This window comes from Cydia pomonella, chromosome 16 (assembly GCF_033807575.1).
Source record: "Cydia pomonella isolate Wapato2018A chromosome 16, ilCydPomo1, whole genome shotgun sequence".
NCBI classification, from domain to species: Eukaryota; Metazoa; Arthropoda; class Insecta; order Lepidoptera; family Tortricidae; genus Cydia; species Cydia pomonella.
In genome coordinates this window covers 14732059-14748300 of record NC_084718.1, presented here as the reverse complement: position 1 = coordinate 14748300, position 16242 = coordinate 14732059, and the positions used below count along the sequence as shown (strand labels likewise).

At 42.1% G+C, this 16242-nt stretch overlaps 1 protein-coding gene across 5 annotated transcripts in view; it reads right to left on the bottom strand.

Annotated features, from left to right (window-relative positions):
• LOC133526368 (kinesin-like protein unc-104) overlaps positions 1–16242 on the bottom strand; it is a 144591-nt gene that overhangs the window by 6659 nt on the left and 121690 nt on the right. For 3 of the 5 annotated variants that reach the window (XM_061862963.1, XM_061862961.1, XM_061862962.1), the window contains 12 exons: positions 15197–15388; positions 11791–11928; positions 11079–11209; positions 10382–10546; positions 9106–9286; positions 8372–8462; positions 8197–8295; positions 7586–7798; positions 6980–7118; positions 6203–6323; positions 5663–5765; positions 4375–4751 (listed from right to left, as the gene is read on the bottom strand). In XM_061862963.1, coding sequence (XP_061718947.1) covers positions 4536–4751; positions 5663–5765; positions 6203–6323; positions 6980–7118; positions 7586–7798; positions 8197–8295; positions 8372–8462; positions 9106–9286; positions 10382–10546; positions 11079–11209; positions 11791–11928; positions 15197–15388 — 1789 coding nt within the window. In that variant the 3' untranslated portion in view covers positions 4375–4535. Of the gene's footprint in view, positions 1–796; positions 924–1165; positions 1293–1739; positions 1869–2275; positions 2389–4374; positions 4752–5662; positions 5766–6202; positions 6324–6979; positions 7119–7585; positions 7799–8196; positions 8296–8371; positions 8463–9105; positions 9287–10381; positions 10547–11078; positions 11210–11790; positions 11929–15196; positions 15389–16242 lie in introns of those variants that run through there. The other 2 variants (XM_061862966.1, XM_061862965.1) reach the window with 2 other exon arrangements.

The following is a 16242-nucleotide window of genomic DNA, read 5'->3' as shown; positions in this document are numbered from 1 at the left end:
AGTACGTGTTCAAGTTGAGTCGGACCAAGTTAACTCTGCACATGCTCTGCAGTGACAGAGTGTGGAAGTCCTACTCTAGCCCTAGTAGTTGAGTGACTTTTACAGTTGTATTTCCACACTTTGTCACATCAAAGTCTATGCGGAGTTGGCTTAGACGGACCCTAGTACCTCAGAATTATCGACGCAATAGTCCAAGGGTATGGCGTGCATGGAAGTGGGAGCCGGGCGGGATACGATAAGAAGCTAAGGAAAAACATCAAATAAAAGATAAAGTCGACTTGAGTTTTAAGCCAAGCGACTTTGTAAAAATAAACTGAAAATGCGGCATAAAAAATATTAGGAAATATTACCAAACAAATAAAAATAAAGAAACGAGTAAAATAAAACATTCAATAAAATGGATACTATTGAAATATAACATTCGTTCGTTGGGGGTTTTGTTATTAACAATAATTGAAATGTGTGTAAGTACTGTTCGGTTATCTGTTCATAATCATTGAATTTGAATCTTACTTGATATCGCTTACAGTGCGAGTATAAGGTAGAGAAAGAGATAAAACACCTCTCTTTCATGTGGTGTCGACCTTTGTGGCTAAAAACATGCCAGGTTTGACATAAAACCACATCAAGAAGCAAAAAGGGAATCATAAGCTTCACGAGCATTCAAATATGATTCGCACTGTAAGCAATCCCCTTACACTGTTACCACATTCAAATGTTGTTGTCCTGCAAGCTTGTCACAGTCGAGTGCAGTCGAATAGTGGCCTTAGTCCATGGTAACAAGGTCGGTACTCACTCGAAGCTGCTGGCGCTGTGCACGGAGGACAGCAGCGACGGCGTGGACACGTCGGGCGCCAGGCCCTCGTCCACGGGCGTGGCGGGCGACTGCGCGCCCTCGGGGTTGTTGTTCATTCCTATTCGTCCTGTCGAAACACATTATTCGTTTAGAGACATTGATATTATTTATATAGATGTTTAAGTTTGATCTTTTTTGTAAGTTCGTATCGGCAATTTTTCTTTATTTCAGAAAAGAACTTATCATCACACGTGCTCGAAAAAGTTCTTATTTCATGCAGATGCACTGAAGGACAAAGGCCTATTTTGTTCCCGCGGGAGTTATGGATTGTGAAAAAAAGCTATAAGTCCCTAGGGAAACCTTGCAAACCTTGTATGAGTTTGAGGAACTTGGTGGCGAGCTCCCGCTCTTGCGGCGCCATGTCCCACGGCTCGTACAGCGCCTCGTCGCGCGCGTGCTGCTCGGCGGCTGCCTTGGCCGCCATGTTGCACACCTCCTGTAAGCGTAATATGTACTTGTACAGTCAGATGCAGAGAAAAGATACCCCCCTACTCAACCCGCATACAAATTTCTATACACAAACAACAATCCAAAAACTCTTACTAAATTTTGAGGAATTTCCAAATGTTGGGCGCCACTGTAACACGTACTGATCAGTTAAATATTTATTAAACTAGTATTTGTTTCTTCTTAGTCGACTGACAGTAAACACGTATTGTCTTTCCCTAGGAAAGTATGATTTGCGGGAAAAGGGCATGTTAAATGTAGGTAACGTACAAATTAGCCATGTCAGATAAACAGTCCATACAATAATACATATGACCATTGGCCGAGGTTTTCGACACAGGGGTAAGCTCTTAAAAGCGACTCTAGTTGTTAAATCCTCCAAGGTGATAAATCACGACTAGCCGTTATGTATGAAAATGAATGAAACTGAACATACCTTCTCGGTCTTGGTGAAGTCGTTGGGCGCCACAGTGTTCTCGTGTCCGTGTCGCAGCCGCTCACGCAGCGCCAGGAAGTGCCGCGTGCGCCCTACTTGCTCCAGTCGGGTCATTTTCTCAAGCTCCCACTGTTGAAATTAAAAAGTTGTAGAATGACAAGCAGCATTCAAATTTAATTGAAATAAATAGTAGTCAGCCTCTGCCAAGCCACTAGAAATATCATAATTTCATGAGAATTCAATTTATTGGGTCCCTTAGACGCACTCGAATGGGGTTTTTATTTCAAGTTTTAAGTCAGTCTTAACATTTATAAGGCTAGTTTTATGGAATCTAAAGCAAAAAGTCCAGTACATAATAGTCCTAGTGTAAATACATACGTTTAAAGCAATAACAACGTAACAACTTGAGTAACAGAAGAGCAGAACTTTTATATTAAGCAAGAGAATCATCTTATTTTCATACTTTTTTTTTAATTGTTTATATGAAACTTGTTTAGGTAGTTTTAATTAAATGTAACAATCACACCGTTAGTTACCTGGTGGTCGAATATAAGCGAGTCTCCGCGCGGACGCCAGCCGTGTAGGTTCTCCTCTCCTCGCACGTATGTGCCGCTCGTGTCTAACACGCGCCTTTGTCGTCGCTGGACTCCTGTATAAAAAAACAGAAGCTGTGAAAATCATTCGGAGATTCCTTTATGTCTGGTTATAGACAAAAACAACAGACGACGTTATTAAATATACGATTTCATTAAAAGAAACCACAGGAATCACAGAATAGAACATACAGTTTGAAGCATCGTGCAGCACGAGAGCTGCCACTAGAGCAGTTCTATGTACGGTGTGTCGCCAGGTTAGAGCTTACTGTAACAGGAGTAGCTTTTCAGTAACTTACCCCTCTCTCTGTCAAAAACCATGCACAATGTGTAAAAGATCGTATAAAGACTTTCCACGTGTGAAATTAATGTATACGTCAAAATGAGAATGTGTTAATTTTTATTTAAATGTGCGTGTCTCCTCGTGTTTCGGCATGGTTCTTTTTTGCACATGTTATTTCTAAATTCGGCAGACATTTTTGACGCAAATACGATATATATGGCTACTCCAGTTATTGTATGCTCTAAGGTTACCAGCCTTTCAGACAACCCCTATCGTACCAGAGGGCCTACCGCGAATCACGTTTGACGTGTTGCCTCCCTGTCACACTTACGTACGAATTTACAAGTGCGCCAGAGAGACAACACGTCGAACGTGGTTCGCGGTAGGCCCTCAGACACGAACCCGGTAATGACGGCCGAGTGCCGGGTATATACCGACCCACCACTACGAGGGCCAGGTCTGTAGTGACCAGACACTGTACTGACCTGGCTCCAGTGCGCGGTGCAGGCTGAGCTCGTACACGCCGGTGAGGCGGTCGGCGCGCGCGCACTTGGAGCCGAACAGCGCGCGGCGCAGCGAGCGGCCCGTGCGCGCCTCCCGACCCACCACTACGAGGGCCAGGTCTGTAGTGACCAGACACTGTACTGACCTGGCTCCAGTGCGCGGTGCAGGCTGAGCTCGTACACGCCGGTGAGGCGGTCGGCGCGCGCGCACTTGGAGCCGAACAGCGCGCGGCGCAGCGAGCGGCCCGTGCGCGCCTCCCGACCCACCACTACGAGGGCCAGGTCTGTAGTGACCAGACACTGTACTGACCTGGCTCCAGTGCGCGGTGCAGGCTGAGCTCGTACACGCCGGTGAGGCGGTCGGCGCGCGCGCACTTGGAGCCGAACAGCGCGCGGCGCAGCGAGCGGCCCGTGCGCGCCTCCCGACCCACCACTACGAGGGCCAGGTCTGTAGTGACCAGACACTGTACTGACCTGGCTCCAGTGCGCGGTGCAGGCTGAGCTCGTACACGCCGGTGAGGCGGTCGGCGCGCGCGCACTTGGAGCCGAACAGCGCGCGGCGCAGCGAGCGGCCCGTGCGCGCCTCCCGACCCACCACTACGAGGGCCAGGTCTGTAGTGACCAGACACTGTACTGACCTGGCTCCAGTGCGCGGTGCAGGCTGAGCTCGTACACGCCGGTGAGGCGGTCGGCGCGCGCGCACTTGGAGCCGAACAGCGCGCGGCGCAGCGAGCGGCCCGTGCGCGCCTCCCGACCCACCACTACGAGGGCCAGGTCTGTAGTGACCAGACACTGTACTGACCTGGCTCCAGTGCGCGGTGCAGGCTGAGCTCGTACACGCCGGTGAGGCGGTCGGCGCGCGCGCACTTGGAGCCGAACAGCGCGCGGCGCAGCGAGCGGCCCGTGCGCGCCTCCCGACCCACCACTACGAGGGCCAGGTCTGTAGTGACCAGACACTGTACTGACCTGGCTCCAGTGCGCGGTGCAGGCTGAGCTCGTACACGCCGGTGAGGCGGTCGGCGCGCGCGCACTTGGAGCCGAACAGCGCGCGGCGCAGCGAGCGGCCCGTGCGCGCCTCCCGACCCACCACTACGAGGGCCAGGTCTGTAGTGACCAGACACTGTACTGACCTGGCTCCAGTGCGCGGTGCAGGCTGAGGTCGTACACGCCGGTGAGGCGGTCGGCGCGCGCGCACTTGGAGCCGAACAGCGCGCGGCGCAGCGAGCGGCCCGTGCGCGCCTCCCGACCCACCACTACGAGGGCCAGGTCTGTAGTGACCAGACACTGTACTGACCTGGCTCCAGTGCGCGGTGCAGGCTGAGCTCGTACACGCCGGTGAGGCGGTCGGCGCGCGCGCACTTGGAGCCGAACAGCGCGCGGCGCAGCGAGCGGCCCGTGCGCGCCTCCCGACCCACCACTACGAGGGCCAGGTCTGTAGTGACCAGACACTGTACTGACCTGGCTCCAGTGCGCGGTGCAGGCTGAGCTCGTACACGCCGGTGAGGCGGTCGGCGCGCGCGCACTTGGAGCCGAACAGCGCGCGGCGCAGCGAGCGGCCCGTGCGCGCCTCCCGACCCACCACTACGAGGGACAGGTCCTTGGTGATGATCGCTGGTCGGGCGCAGTTCTCCACCTGACGGTACATTAGCGTCATTGTTAACATCGAGAAGAACACTTACGTACTTGGCCGAACTTCGCCATATTAATAGGTCCCGTGAATATTCGAGAGAATTAAGAAGAAATGTACATTATACTTGTTGGCATTCAAAAGCACAGTTTTTACAAGTAAAGTTCTTAAGAAAGCTTTGGCAACTGGTATCATAACTTCTAATCTAACTCTGTCTTTGACTAAAAGAAATAGCAGACCCTAATATTTAAATGGTACTTCGTGTATTATTGAAATATAAAACAGTTTCGGGCGTAATTAATTACTTGTGTAATTTAATTACTAATTAAATTACATGTAAAAAAAATTGTAATTTAATTACATGTAATTAGATTTCCTGTATAATTTGCAATTGCAATTATATTAATTGGTAATTACTTTTCGATAATCTTTTTATTAATTTGTAAATATGGTATATTTACTCGGAGTATTTATTTAAAAAAAAACTTTTTTTAATTCCATTATATCTTGGATAACGTTATAACATATGTTTTATCTCTGGAATCATCCCTTTAGAGGATAAAATGTGACAAACCACGTCAAAAGGTACGTAGTTTATAAAACAAGCCGAAGTCGTTGAAATGAGAAATAAACCAAATAACAGCGAGAGAAAGTAACTAAGAGAATTATACAAGTAGATATAATGATAATTTTCTTAAAAGTAATTGTAATTGAGTAAAATAATTAATTTCAAAATGTAATTACAAAATGTTATTAAAAAAATTGCAATTGTAATTGTTAATTGAATGTGCGATTACTTTCTAAATGTAATTGAAATTATTTGTTGCAAATACATTTTGTAATTGCAATTGTTAATTTGTAATTCGATTACTTTTTCCTCGACGCTGAAATAAAATTACAAGTTTAGTGGTCGTTACCTCGAGGTATGCGCTTAGCGTGATGTAGACAACTTCTCCGTTGGCGCTAACCCTGTTCAGTAGCGGCGAGCCGTGGAGACTGCTGTCCCACGCCGCTTCAAATCTGATAGAGAATAATACCATTCAAGAAATGTTGTGTAAACGAATAAGAAACGAAGAAGCGCTGGTGGCCTACCGGTAAGAGCGTGCGACTTGCAATCCGGAGGTCGCGGGTTCAAGCCCCGGCTTGTACCAATGAGTTTTTCGACACTTATGTACGAAATATCATTTGATATTTACCAGTCACTTTTCGGTGAAGGAAAACATCGTGAGGAAACCGGACTAATCCCAACAAGGCCTAGTTTATCCTCTGGGTTGGAAGGTCAGATGGCAGTCGCTTTCGTAAAAACTAGTGCCCACGCCAAATCTTGGGGTTAGTTGTCAAGCGGACCCCAGGGAGGGTCCCATGAGCCGTGGCAAAATGACAACGCGAGGAAGGAGAAGAAGATTATGCAAAATGTATTATTGATTTTTGAGATAGTATTTGAGCAAAGTTTATACCTGAATACAGCCCGGTCGTCGAGCGTGGGCCTCTCTCCGGGGAAGAGTCCTAGCGACAGCGCGCCATCTTCCTCGCCGTCCGCCGTGTCTTCGTTGGCCTCGGGCGAGTTGCGGATGCGGCCTGGTTATAAACACATCATGAATACTATTCGTTATCATAAGGGAATTTTCACTTAAAAATGGTACACCATTTACTTTTTTCGAACGACCGTAAATTTTGGGTTATTTCAACTCAGAATCACAAGAACCATCGAATTAAAAAGAGAAAAAAAGGGTCCCAAAAAGATTTTTGTCACATTTTGTATGGACCGTCAGTCTTCTGACATCCTAAATTTGTATGTAAAACTGGGAAAAAAAATTTTTCTTTGTTTCATCCAATAGTCTTCGTGATTCTGAGTCGAAATAACCCAAAGGAAAGAACACATTTATTAAAAAAAAACGTGTACCTACTCTTTTTTCTGAAGACCCTATCATCGCTAATGACGCATTAAGTAAGTTTTAGTTTCAAGTTTTAGTTGTTCCGTAAAAATATCCTCAGTTTGTATTTTCTCGAACTCAGTTTAAATATCTCTACTTTCGGATCTAACCAGAAACAAGTCGTATTTAATTAACACGTCCGTGATAAATCCGAAGACAACGAACAAACTCCTCAAGCTATTTCACTTGACCCTGACTAAAAGTTAGTTTTTAGCGTTTGCGTCGACTACTTCAGGCCAGTTCTGTGGAGCATTTTATGTAGCTAAGAAAACGTTTACTGTGAATGAATGGAGTACACACCGACAACGAGCTCGCGAACGTCGCTCCATTGTAAATCCGAAGAGGGCTCATGTAGGATGGTGATGCGGATGCGGCGCTGGATGCCCTGGTGCAGCAGGAACAGCCCTCGGCATGGGAGCTCGTCGCTGTGCTCAACGACCTAAGGAGGATAACATTAATTTGCCAAATGTCCTGCTGGGATTTACTAACACTTTTTAAGGCATAAGGGTGTCAAAAAAATTACTTGGAAAGTAAAATGCTCAAGTACAGAAACGTATCACTTTCTGCACACCTCATAGAATAACAGTGACCCTCTTTCAGAGCATGAGACATGAAAAATCTATTTCCGGTGCTCCATATATGAACAATTATGCCCGATAAATGCATGTTACAATAAATAGCATTTATCGGTCAGAATTCGTAAAACTAACAAAGATCGAAAAAAACACGCCCGCTGGGCACGTAATACCCGCTGGCGCCAGCTCGTAGATCTTGAACCACATGAGCAGACCATGCCATGGTTTATGTTTGGACTGGAGATGGTAGGACCAGCAAGGCGGGGCTACACCAGCCGCGCCCCAGTTAGGGCTCTATGGATGCGGAGATCTGGATGGAAGATATACTCACAGCAGGCACATATTCCCCATTAGGCGCCAGCTCACAGATCTCGAACCACACGAGAAGATCATGTTTGGAGTGGAGGTGGGAGGAGCAGCAGGGCGGGGCGACGCTGGCCGCGCCCCACTTGGGGCTCCGCACGGGCGCAGAGATCGGGATGGAGGGCGGCAGCATGCGGCGTGGCGGCGTTCGACCCGCTACTGGGCCGTCTTGTTTGGCGTCCTGGCAAAAAAAAAAAAATTAATCATGGCCTAGCTTGAATCACTGATTAATTTCGATACAATTGTCAACTGCCACAAAAACTGAGCATGAATCGGGATTAGGAGAACTTTACCGATTAATGACTTAGACGATGAATATAGGAGACATTTCACTGGACTGTCGCTTTCAAAAAGGTAGCTTTCGAAAGCGACAGTCCAGTGAAATCTCTTTTGATTTTCCAGAGAACGCTAGGAAGATGAGTTTTGATTTGACACGTTTAAACATTTTTAGCCAAGTCAAAAAATATTACAACAAAAATCGGCTTGTTGGCTATTTCACAGATACTGGTGAAATTCTCCATAGCTAGGAACATAATCATAGCACCCTAATAATTTAAGTAATTTATGGAAATATCTTACCTTATGTAGTGGATGTTGCTGATAGTGTCCGAATACTTCAAAAACAATGGGTTGTGTTTTAATATACTCCACGAATGACTTCGTTACTGGTACAGTGATCTGCAACGCAAAATAACACATATTAGATTCAGTCATTTTCTTAATAGGTATTGTTATTAGTGTTTTTTATACATACGTTTTGTACGTGGTAGAATCCGAGCGGTGTGTTTTTAATAGTATTCTTAACGGGTTCTGTCGAGAATGCGTCTTCGTTACGGTGGAGGAAGCTGAAACAAAAGCAAAATATTAAGTTCCATATATAAAGTAAATTCTACTTTCGACCTTAAAGCATAATAGCCAAATCCAACTCTATAAATCCTGGATAAGAAGATCTTTGCTGATCTGAACATTAGTTCTTACGAAATTTGCCAGCGGTTACTCTAAATTGGGCTTTCCACACAAAATTCACTTGATTTTACCTAGAAGCTAAATGGCGTCTCCGTAAGTTTATGGATCGATTGATAGTAGACTTTCGCGAGAGGATGGTGACTTTCTGCTGCCTTAGCACGGAGAGTGAAAGATTAAATAACTAAACAGAATAAAGTTCAAACTCACTTGAACTGGCAGAACACGTCAGCGTAGTCTGTCGACACGCTGTGTGCTTGCAGCACGGTGACGCGGAAGGTGAACTCCTTGCCAAGGGTCAGATGTTCGGGCAAGTCTTCCTCTTTCAGGTTTGAGGCGAGCGAGCTGATCTAAAGTGGACTATAACGCAACAGCTCAGGGTGCAAACTCACTTGAACTGATATGTACAACACGTCGGCATAGTCTGTCGAGACACTATGACCTTGCAGTACGGTGACGCTGAAGGTGAACTCCTTGTCAGTTGTAAACTGGGCTCTAAAGCAACAGCACGGGGTGCAGACTCACTTGAACTGGCAGAACACGTCGGCGTAGTCTGTCGACACGCTGTGTGCTTGCAGTACGGTGACGCGGAAGGTGAACTCCTTGCCGAGGGTCAGGTGTTCGGGCAGGTCTTCCTCTTTCAGCTCTGAGGCGAGAGAGCTGTCGCCGCGGCCGCTGTCGGCGTCGCATTCGCCGCCGGCTAACTCTGTAGAAAACATTTTTTCTTTATTTTTTATATAATTTCGGTTAAAACATCGCTTAAAGTACCGTGACATGTGATTTATAAACAGGAACTTATACACGATGTTTTTACTCTTATGTACTCTGTGAGATGAATATGGAATCAGATCCGAATAGGAGCAAAAACAATTGGGTACCTGATAGATGTTGAATATTATAATAAAATTTAGCTAAATGGATAGAAAATGGGCCGTTCATTATAAAAAAGTGGAATTTAAAAACACATATTGAGTTTATAAAAAAATACAAGGCTCCAAAGGCTCAAAAATATTTTTTTAACTATCAAATATAAAAAAGAAAATTATACCATTCGAATCCTTAAATTTTATTGCAAAATAAATTGTATCACAACTATATACATAAACGCAATATTTCACAGCCAAAATAGCAATTTTCTTGATCTTCCATACATTTAGGTTAGACTAATGTAATGTGACGTCACATTACATTATCATTTTGTTAGAGGGATGAATCAACTTTTTTTGTTTTGTTATCCTGTCCCGTTGTCCAAGGGACAACAGTGGCACAGTTTGTTTGAAGAGACGTTGTATGCCGTTCTATTAACATGCTTAGTAGGGGGCCCATTATGGACATTGGTTATAACGACCACAAAAACGCAAGTTTAATACATTTAAGTACCATAAAATCAGTATTTCAATGAACTTTTGTCCCCTGGACAACTAATCGTAACCATGGCAACGAGTGACGCTAAAAAGTTGATTCTCCCAGAGGTGTTTCAATCGTCAAGTGCGAGCGTCAGACTTTAACTCGCATTTCTGACCTTTGTGTTGCTTAAATGCCATGAGTCCTATATAGAGAATTGATCCCTAGGAAAATCAAGATCTATTGACATTATTTACAAAAAAACTTTCAAGTAGCCAATTGCTTGTTTGCTTGTTAATTACATCTCAAAAAGTTTCCATTTTATTTGGAAATTTGATTGGACTCATAAAAAGATCAGTATACAACGTGTGATCAGTATGGAACGTGTAATCGTATCTACATATTCCCTTGCACAGCGAGGCCAACTGTGAAAAAAACAGGTTTTTTTATAAGTTACCTTCTATTTTAATATTGGAGTCGGCGAGGTCGATGCGCTCCTCGAGGTTGAGCGCGTTGTTCTTGTCGAGGACGCTGGCGAGCGTCTTGCGGCGCGCGGGCACGACGTCGTCGTCGAATGAGATCTTGGCTGACTGCTTCACGCCCGCCGCGAACTCCGCATTGTCTTCAAGAGAAAATATGTAACTTTAGATATTTCTCATGAAAGACGAATACTAAAACGTGCGTAGTGCAATATATTAAAGCCGTAAGTGTCACAGATTCATACGTTTGGTGGAAACTGAATTATTAATTTCAATTACTAACGATGAAGAAGACCGAGGAAGATAACGTCTTAGTCTTTTTTTTACAAGCTTTTATTTACTTTCACCTGACCGTTGTCTGTTTGTAATCAAATCTTGCAAGTTAAATTTGACCCACTTCCCGGTTTCCGATGAAGCTGAAAATTTGCATACATATGTAAGTCGGGTGACAATGCAATATTATGGCACCATCGAGATGATCTGATGATGGAGACAGGAGGTGGTCATAGGAACTCTGTGATAAAACAACGTAACCTAATTGTGTTTGGGGTTTTTAGAATTGTCTCGACGAGTATTATTTGGTGTGAAATTGGTAATGAAGACTGGTAGTGACAGTGAAGTGTGTTTTTTACAACGATGATTTATTTGTAATCAATTAGTATAGATTGGGCTTACTTTTCTCGGCATCAATGACCGCCTGCACGGCGACCCGCAGGTAGCCTTTCACGTCTCCTTTCTCGTTCACGATGGCGACCTTGTGAATGAGCGGAACCGGGTACAGGAGGTTTGACAGGTACACGAAGCTCCTGGAAACACCAATGTAATTATTCAGTCGTTGGTTAAATTTAACAGTTTGCATAATCTAAGGGAATGTTTCTCGCGTAATCTTTTAGCATGCATATTTTATTAAAGGAAAGAATGCAAAAACATATTTCAAAATTAAGAACATTACATTCTATTGATTTTCACTGCATTTCAAAACAGTCGGCCCGATTCGAGCTTTAAGATACTTCAAAAATTAGGTCTAGACACGATATGGATCGGATATTTCAGTGTCAAATGTGACGTTTTTGTTTTAAGAATTCATATGGTATCTTAAAGTTCGAATCGGGCCGAGTGTCAATGCCGTAATTTAAACAGACACAATCGTTATTTCCACGGATGAGAAGGGTAAAAAATGTGTTCGGCTCACTAATACCCAGATTTCTCTGAACATTTTTTATCTATATTAAACGTTGTAAAACGACAGGCGCTGACGAATACGTTATTAAAACCTTAATCTTAATTCCTACCAATGGAGATGATAAACAGGGAGTCAACTATTGGAATTACCGTGTCAAACAATAGGACAATCGCCTAAATTTAATTTTTATTATAATTAACTAACCGTCCGACCATGCGGAACCAGGGGAAGCGGTCGTAAAACGGGTCCCCGCCGGTGACGGATTCCACGTTGTGGTCGGGGGAGGTCGGCGACAACTCCGCCTCGTTGTGGTACATCTCACGCATCAGCTCCAGCCTTTGTCTGCAAAAAAAAAGTTAGGATATATTGACAAGTCTATGATTTTGAGTACACAAACGTAATGGTTAAATTAGTAAAAAAGTTAAATGGGTAAATAGGTGAATCATCTATTTCTTGTTGTTATTCGGACCCGCCAGCCAGTAGAAAATAGTAGCAAGGTTGTTAGAAGAATTGTTATAACAAGTTCTACAAACATTGGTAATAACCCATTATGGAAAGGACTTTTAACTGCAAAAAAAAATATTTTTAGTTAATTTAGTGCAATAAAACGAAATACACGAAAAAGGTTGATTCACCCAAAAAGTATACGCGCATTCATTGGTGTGTAAATTGCGAATAAGGGTAAATCCAACGTTAGCGAAAATCGACCAAAACTGAACCGCTGATTGATTGTATCAAGGTTCAAATTATGATGTTTTCGCACTTAATAGAATTACACGCATGCATTATTCAAATTTTAAATATTAGAAAAAAAAGATATTTCATAGACACGTTCTGGAATTTTTGAACACAACCTTTTGAATGCGAGGAAACTTCACTTTGCCCATCACGTGGTAACAACGTGGAAGCTGGTACATTTATTTAAGCTACATGCATATAGTATTATTATACTCGTATTTCATGCAAAACAGTGCCTTAACGCAAGCTACATTGACAATAAACGAAATTAAATGAAGTCAATTTCTGCGTTTATAAGTTATTTTACTTTAAGCTTAAAGTTACACGACGAAGCAAAGCAAGGTAATGAAGTTTAAATAGACCAACTAAAGCAAATAATTATTTTCAAATATCGCATGCATTTTGTTAAAGAAATGTGTTTTTTTTTTCTATATACAGTACCGGCCAAAAATATATCACCTTTGTGTGTTTTTGTATGAACGTGTTTAAAGTAAACAATATCCATCGGTTCGTTTGTAGACTGCATATTTTACTAGTCATTTTATACAAATATATGATGAATACTGCAATGAAATACTGTGAATTACAATAGGAAACTCAGCATATTACAAAAAAAATCTAATAAAAAATTAAGTACACATACATTAAAACAAAAACCTCTATAAAAAAAACCATTACGTGAGACCATTTTTTCTCATTGCTCGCACAAAGGAATACTACTAGATTACCTAAAGTAGTGAGGTGGAAGTCATTCCGGAAAATACGAAAAAAGTTATGTCGTAAAAATATGGCGGTGATCTATTATTGGCCGTGACTGTAAGTTTACCACTTAACTGAGATGGTTGGTACAAGGATATTATGAACTATGGAGTCTAAAAATAGATTTATTCTCAAAAGCAAGCAACTTTCTACAAAAATCACAGACACTACTTGACTAGAAGCCCGAGTTAAAAGTAAACCTATAAGTTATCAAGTAAAAGAGCCTTTTATTATTAATATTTATATGTATACCTATTAGTTATTCCTGTTCAAGTAACAATTCTCCGAAAGTGAAAACTTTTAAAATATGTAGCCTCACAATCACAAATAACTAATAGACGTACAAAATCAAACAAGACTTCATGGCATAAATTCTAACTTGTAAAAAGAATACTTTGCACGTCTATAAGCTTCGTGTTCTGGGACAGATGTTGTAAAATATACACTTACGCTGTACGTTACAATTATGTGTCAATAATAAGACTTATAATTTAGATGACTCCTTGAATTTTATTTCTTATACGGGCATCCAGAATTAGGATAATATACTTTTTGATAAATGCGTTTACCTATAAAAATATGAATAAGAAGCACGGACTTAGAAAATAATTTTTATATCTCCATGATAAGAAGGTATGGAGTTAATTTCAGGAAACATGTGTGTGTCAGCAATTGTCAGTTTATCTGTCTCTTTCTAATTCTGTAATAGTGAAAGTGACTGCAATGCAAGTCAAACACAAGTGCATACAAATTATTGTTTACAAGCAATGATCTGAACGGTATTTCAATGTTAACGCAGTTCGTCCAAAATAAATATGTAGACCAAAAGACGCTATAGGTAATATTACAACGACGCGCATAATATATGTAAGTTAAGCAAGCCGGCAAAGCGTCAGTTTTGTTAACATCAACTTGCGTTTTTTCAAAATGCTTACATCCTTATAAAACAAAACAGATATTTACAAATCTACCAATCTTTTCATAGGATTTCAATGTGTCAACAATTGTGATGTGTTTATCCTTTATGCTACCACCGGGGACGAATAATTTGGTACAATTACTGTGGTTCGATAAACTTTATAGAACAAGATTAAGCACTGCAAAAAACAGTGGTTCTAATCGTTTTTAGAGTTTCAAGGTGCCGTTTCTGATTTGGTCACTTTCGGGTGACTTGAAGAGCCGCATGCAGATCGCGAGGCACGGTTTGGCGACCCTTGCCTGAATAATTTATCTATATCTTACGCATAATATCGAACCTCGCGAGACAGAATGAGCGAAAGAGTCAGGTTGTAGTCATGCGTCAATGTACAAAATTCTGCATCCCTTGTGATAGCACTTTATGTTGTACATCAATAGAAAAAAGTTTGTTCTATTTTGTTTTCCAAGTGCAAGGCGAGGCTTGGTATTCTGTACAAAACTGCGTCGGCACACGGATGAGCTTAGCGACCAAAGCCGTCCACACAACGGCCCACGTATGGCATGACGAAAGTTTACAACCAAAAAAAGCTACCTTGGACTTTTGGTTTAAAGTTTGATGCAACATTCGGATGATGAACATTCCAACCTAAGAACGGGACAGTGAGGTTGCGATAATTGGACTATTTATAAGAAAAACAGTATGGTAGCAAGTAGCAATATAATACCATCAAAAAGGATTAAGTCATATTTCTATGGATTAAGTCTTTAAATTGTATATTAACATTTCGCGAAAAACGAAAGATCCAAATTTATTTTTCATTGTTATTAAATCTTTTAATTCAACTAGCATACATTGTTTTATATATTTCTCGACTGCATGCACTCCTATGTTGATGGTGATAATACACATTCATTTTCAGTTGAGAGGAAAACTTATTACAAAAATGGTTTGTTGATTATGCTTTTTTTCGCATTCGGTATTCCGGAATTTCTCGAATTCGTCTCAGTTTTGATTGGATGAAAACAATGAACAGAGGCCGATGAAGGTAACTCAGATACTATAAACGTACATTATCCAGTATTAACTTAGCCGTCACTGAACGACCATATAAATTATTTGAATTGAATTCCGCAACCCCACTGTAGTAACGGTGCCGTGAAGCGGGCTCATAGCCCCAGCCTTGGTGCCACGCACCTCGAGGGCAGCAGGTTCGCTAGCGACAGTCTGGTCTGCTGCGCCGCCGCCGAGATACACTGCAGAATGTCGGGCGTGGGCGGGGCCTGCGCGAGCGCGGGGGGCGGGGCCAGCACCAGGGGCGGGGCCTCGTCCTCCTCGCACAAGCTCTCGTTCATGTTGTATATCTGGCGCATTAGCTCCAGGCGGTGGCTACAACAATACCTCTGCCCTGTAGCCATAAGGCCTAAGAACAATATAGCCTAGCCTAGGAGTCGATATATCTAAATTTGGAGATGTGATTATCTCCATCTTTGTCGCTCGTATAATAGTGGAATGAAACCAATCGCCACTTGGACTCACCTTCTAGGCTTTATTATTCTGAGTGCGCGACACATCGACGCATTTTGGACTTTTGATACTTAAGGTAGGGTTTTGGGTGCGTCGATATGACGCGGAACGACCATTTATAAACATTTATACAGGGTTGGTAATGCCGATAATAAGTGTGTATGTTTGTCGCTTAAATGATGAGAACTAATTAATTAAAAACTAGATTTATTTTCTAATTCTACTAATTATCAAAAAAGATAAAGAAAATCCAAAACCATCTGCCATTTCTATATGGTTATTCATGTCATGTTCTCATAATTTAGCTTCTCTAGAATATAATGAAAATTGTGATAAGGATAAACGGAAATAGCATTGTAAAATGATAAATTATAATAACAAAGCGGCAACGAAAAAAAGCTCTATTAAAAGTTATTTCAGCATTTTCTAGACATTCAAAATTTTCATACAGGAGAAAACACACTTACCCTTAATACATATTTACAGCTAACACTACATACACGATATCATATCTTAAGTAGAACTATCTGAGATCAGACAGAATTCATAATTTTTCTGAATACATGGCACTAGCAAAAATAGGATCGTAAGAGACTTTACGTTCTTTAACGAATAAAAAATATAAGAACAAGAAGAAATAACAAAAATCTAAAGTAGACAACATAATGCAACATAAAATAAAGAAAATTAAAATATGCAATGAACCTGTAATAATT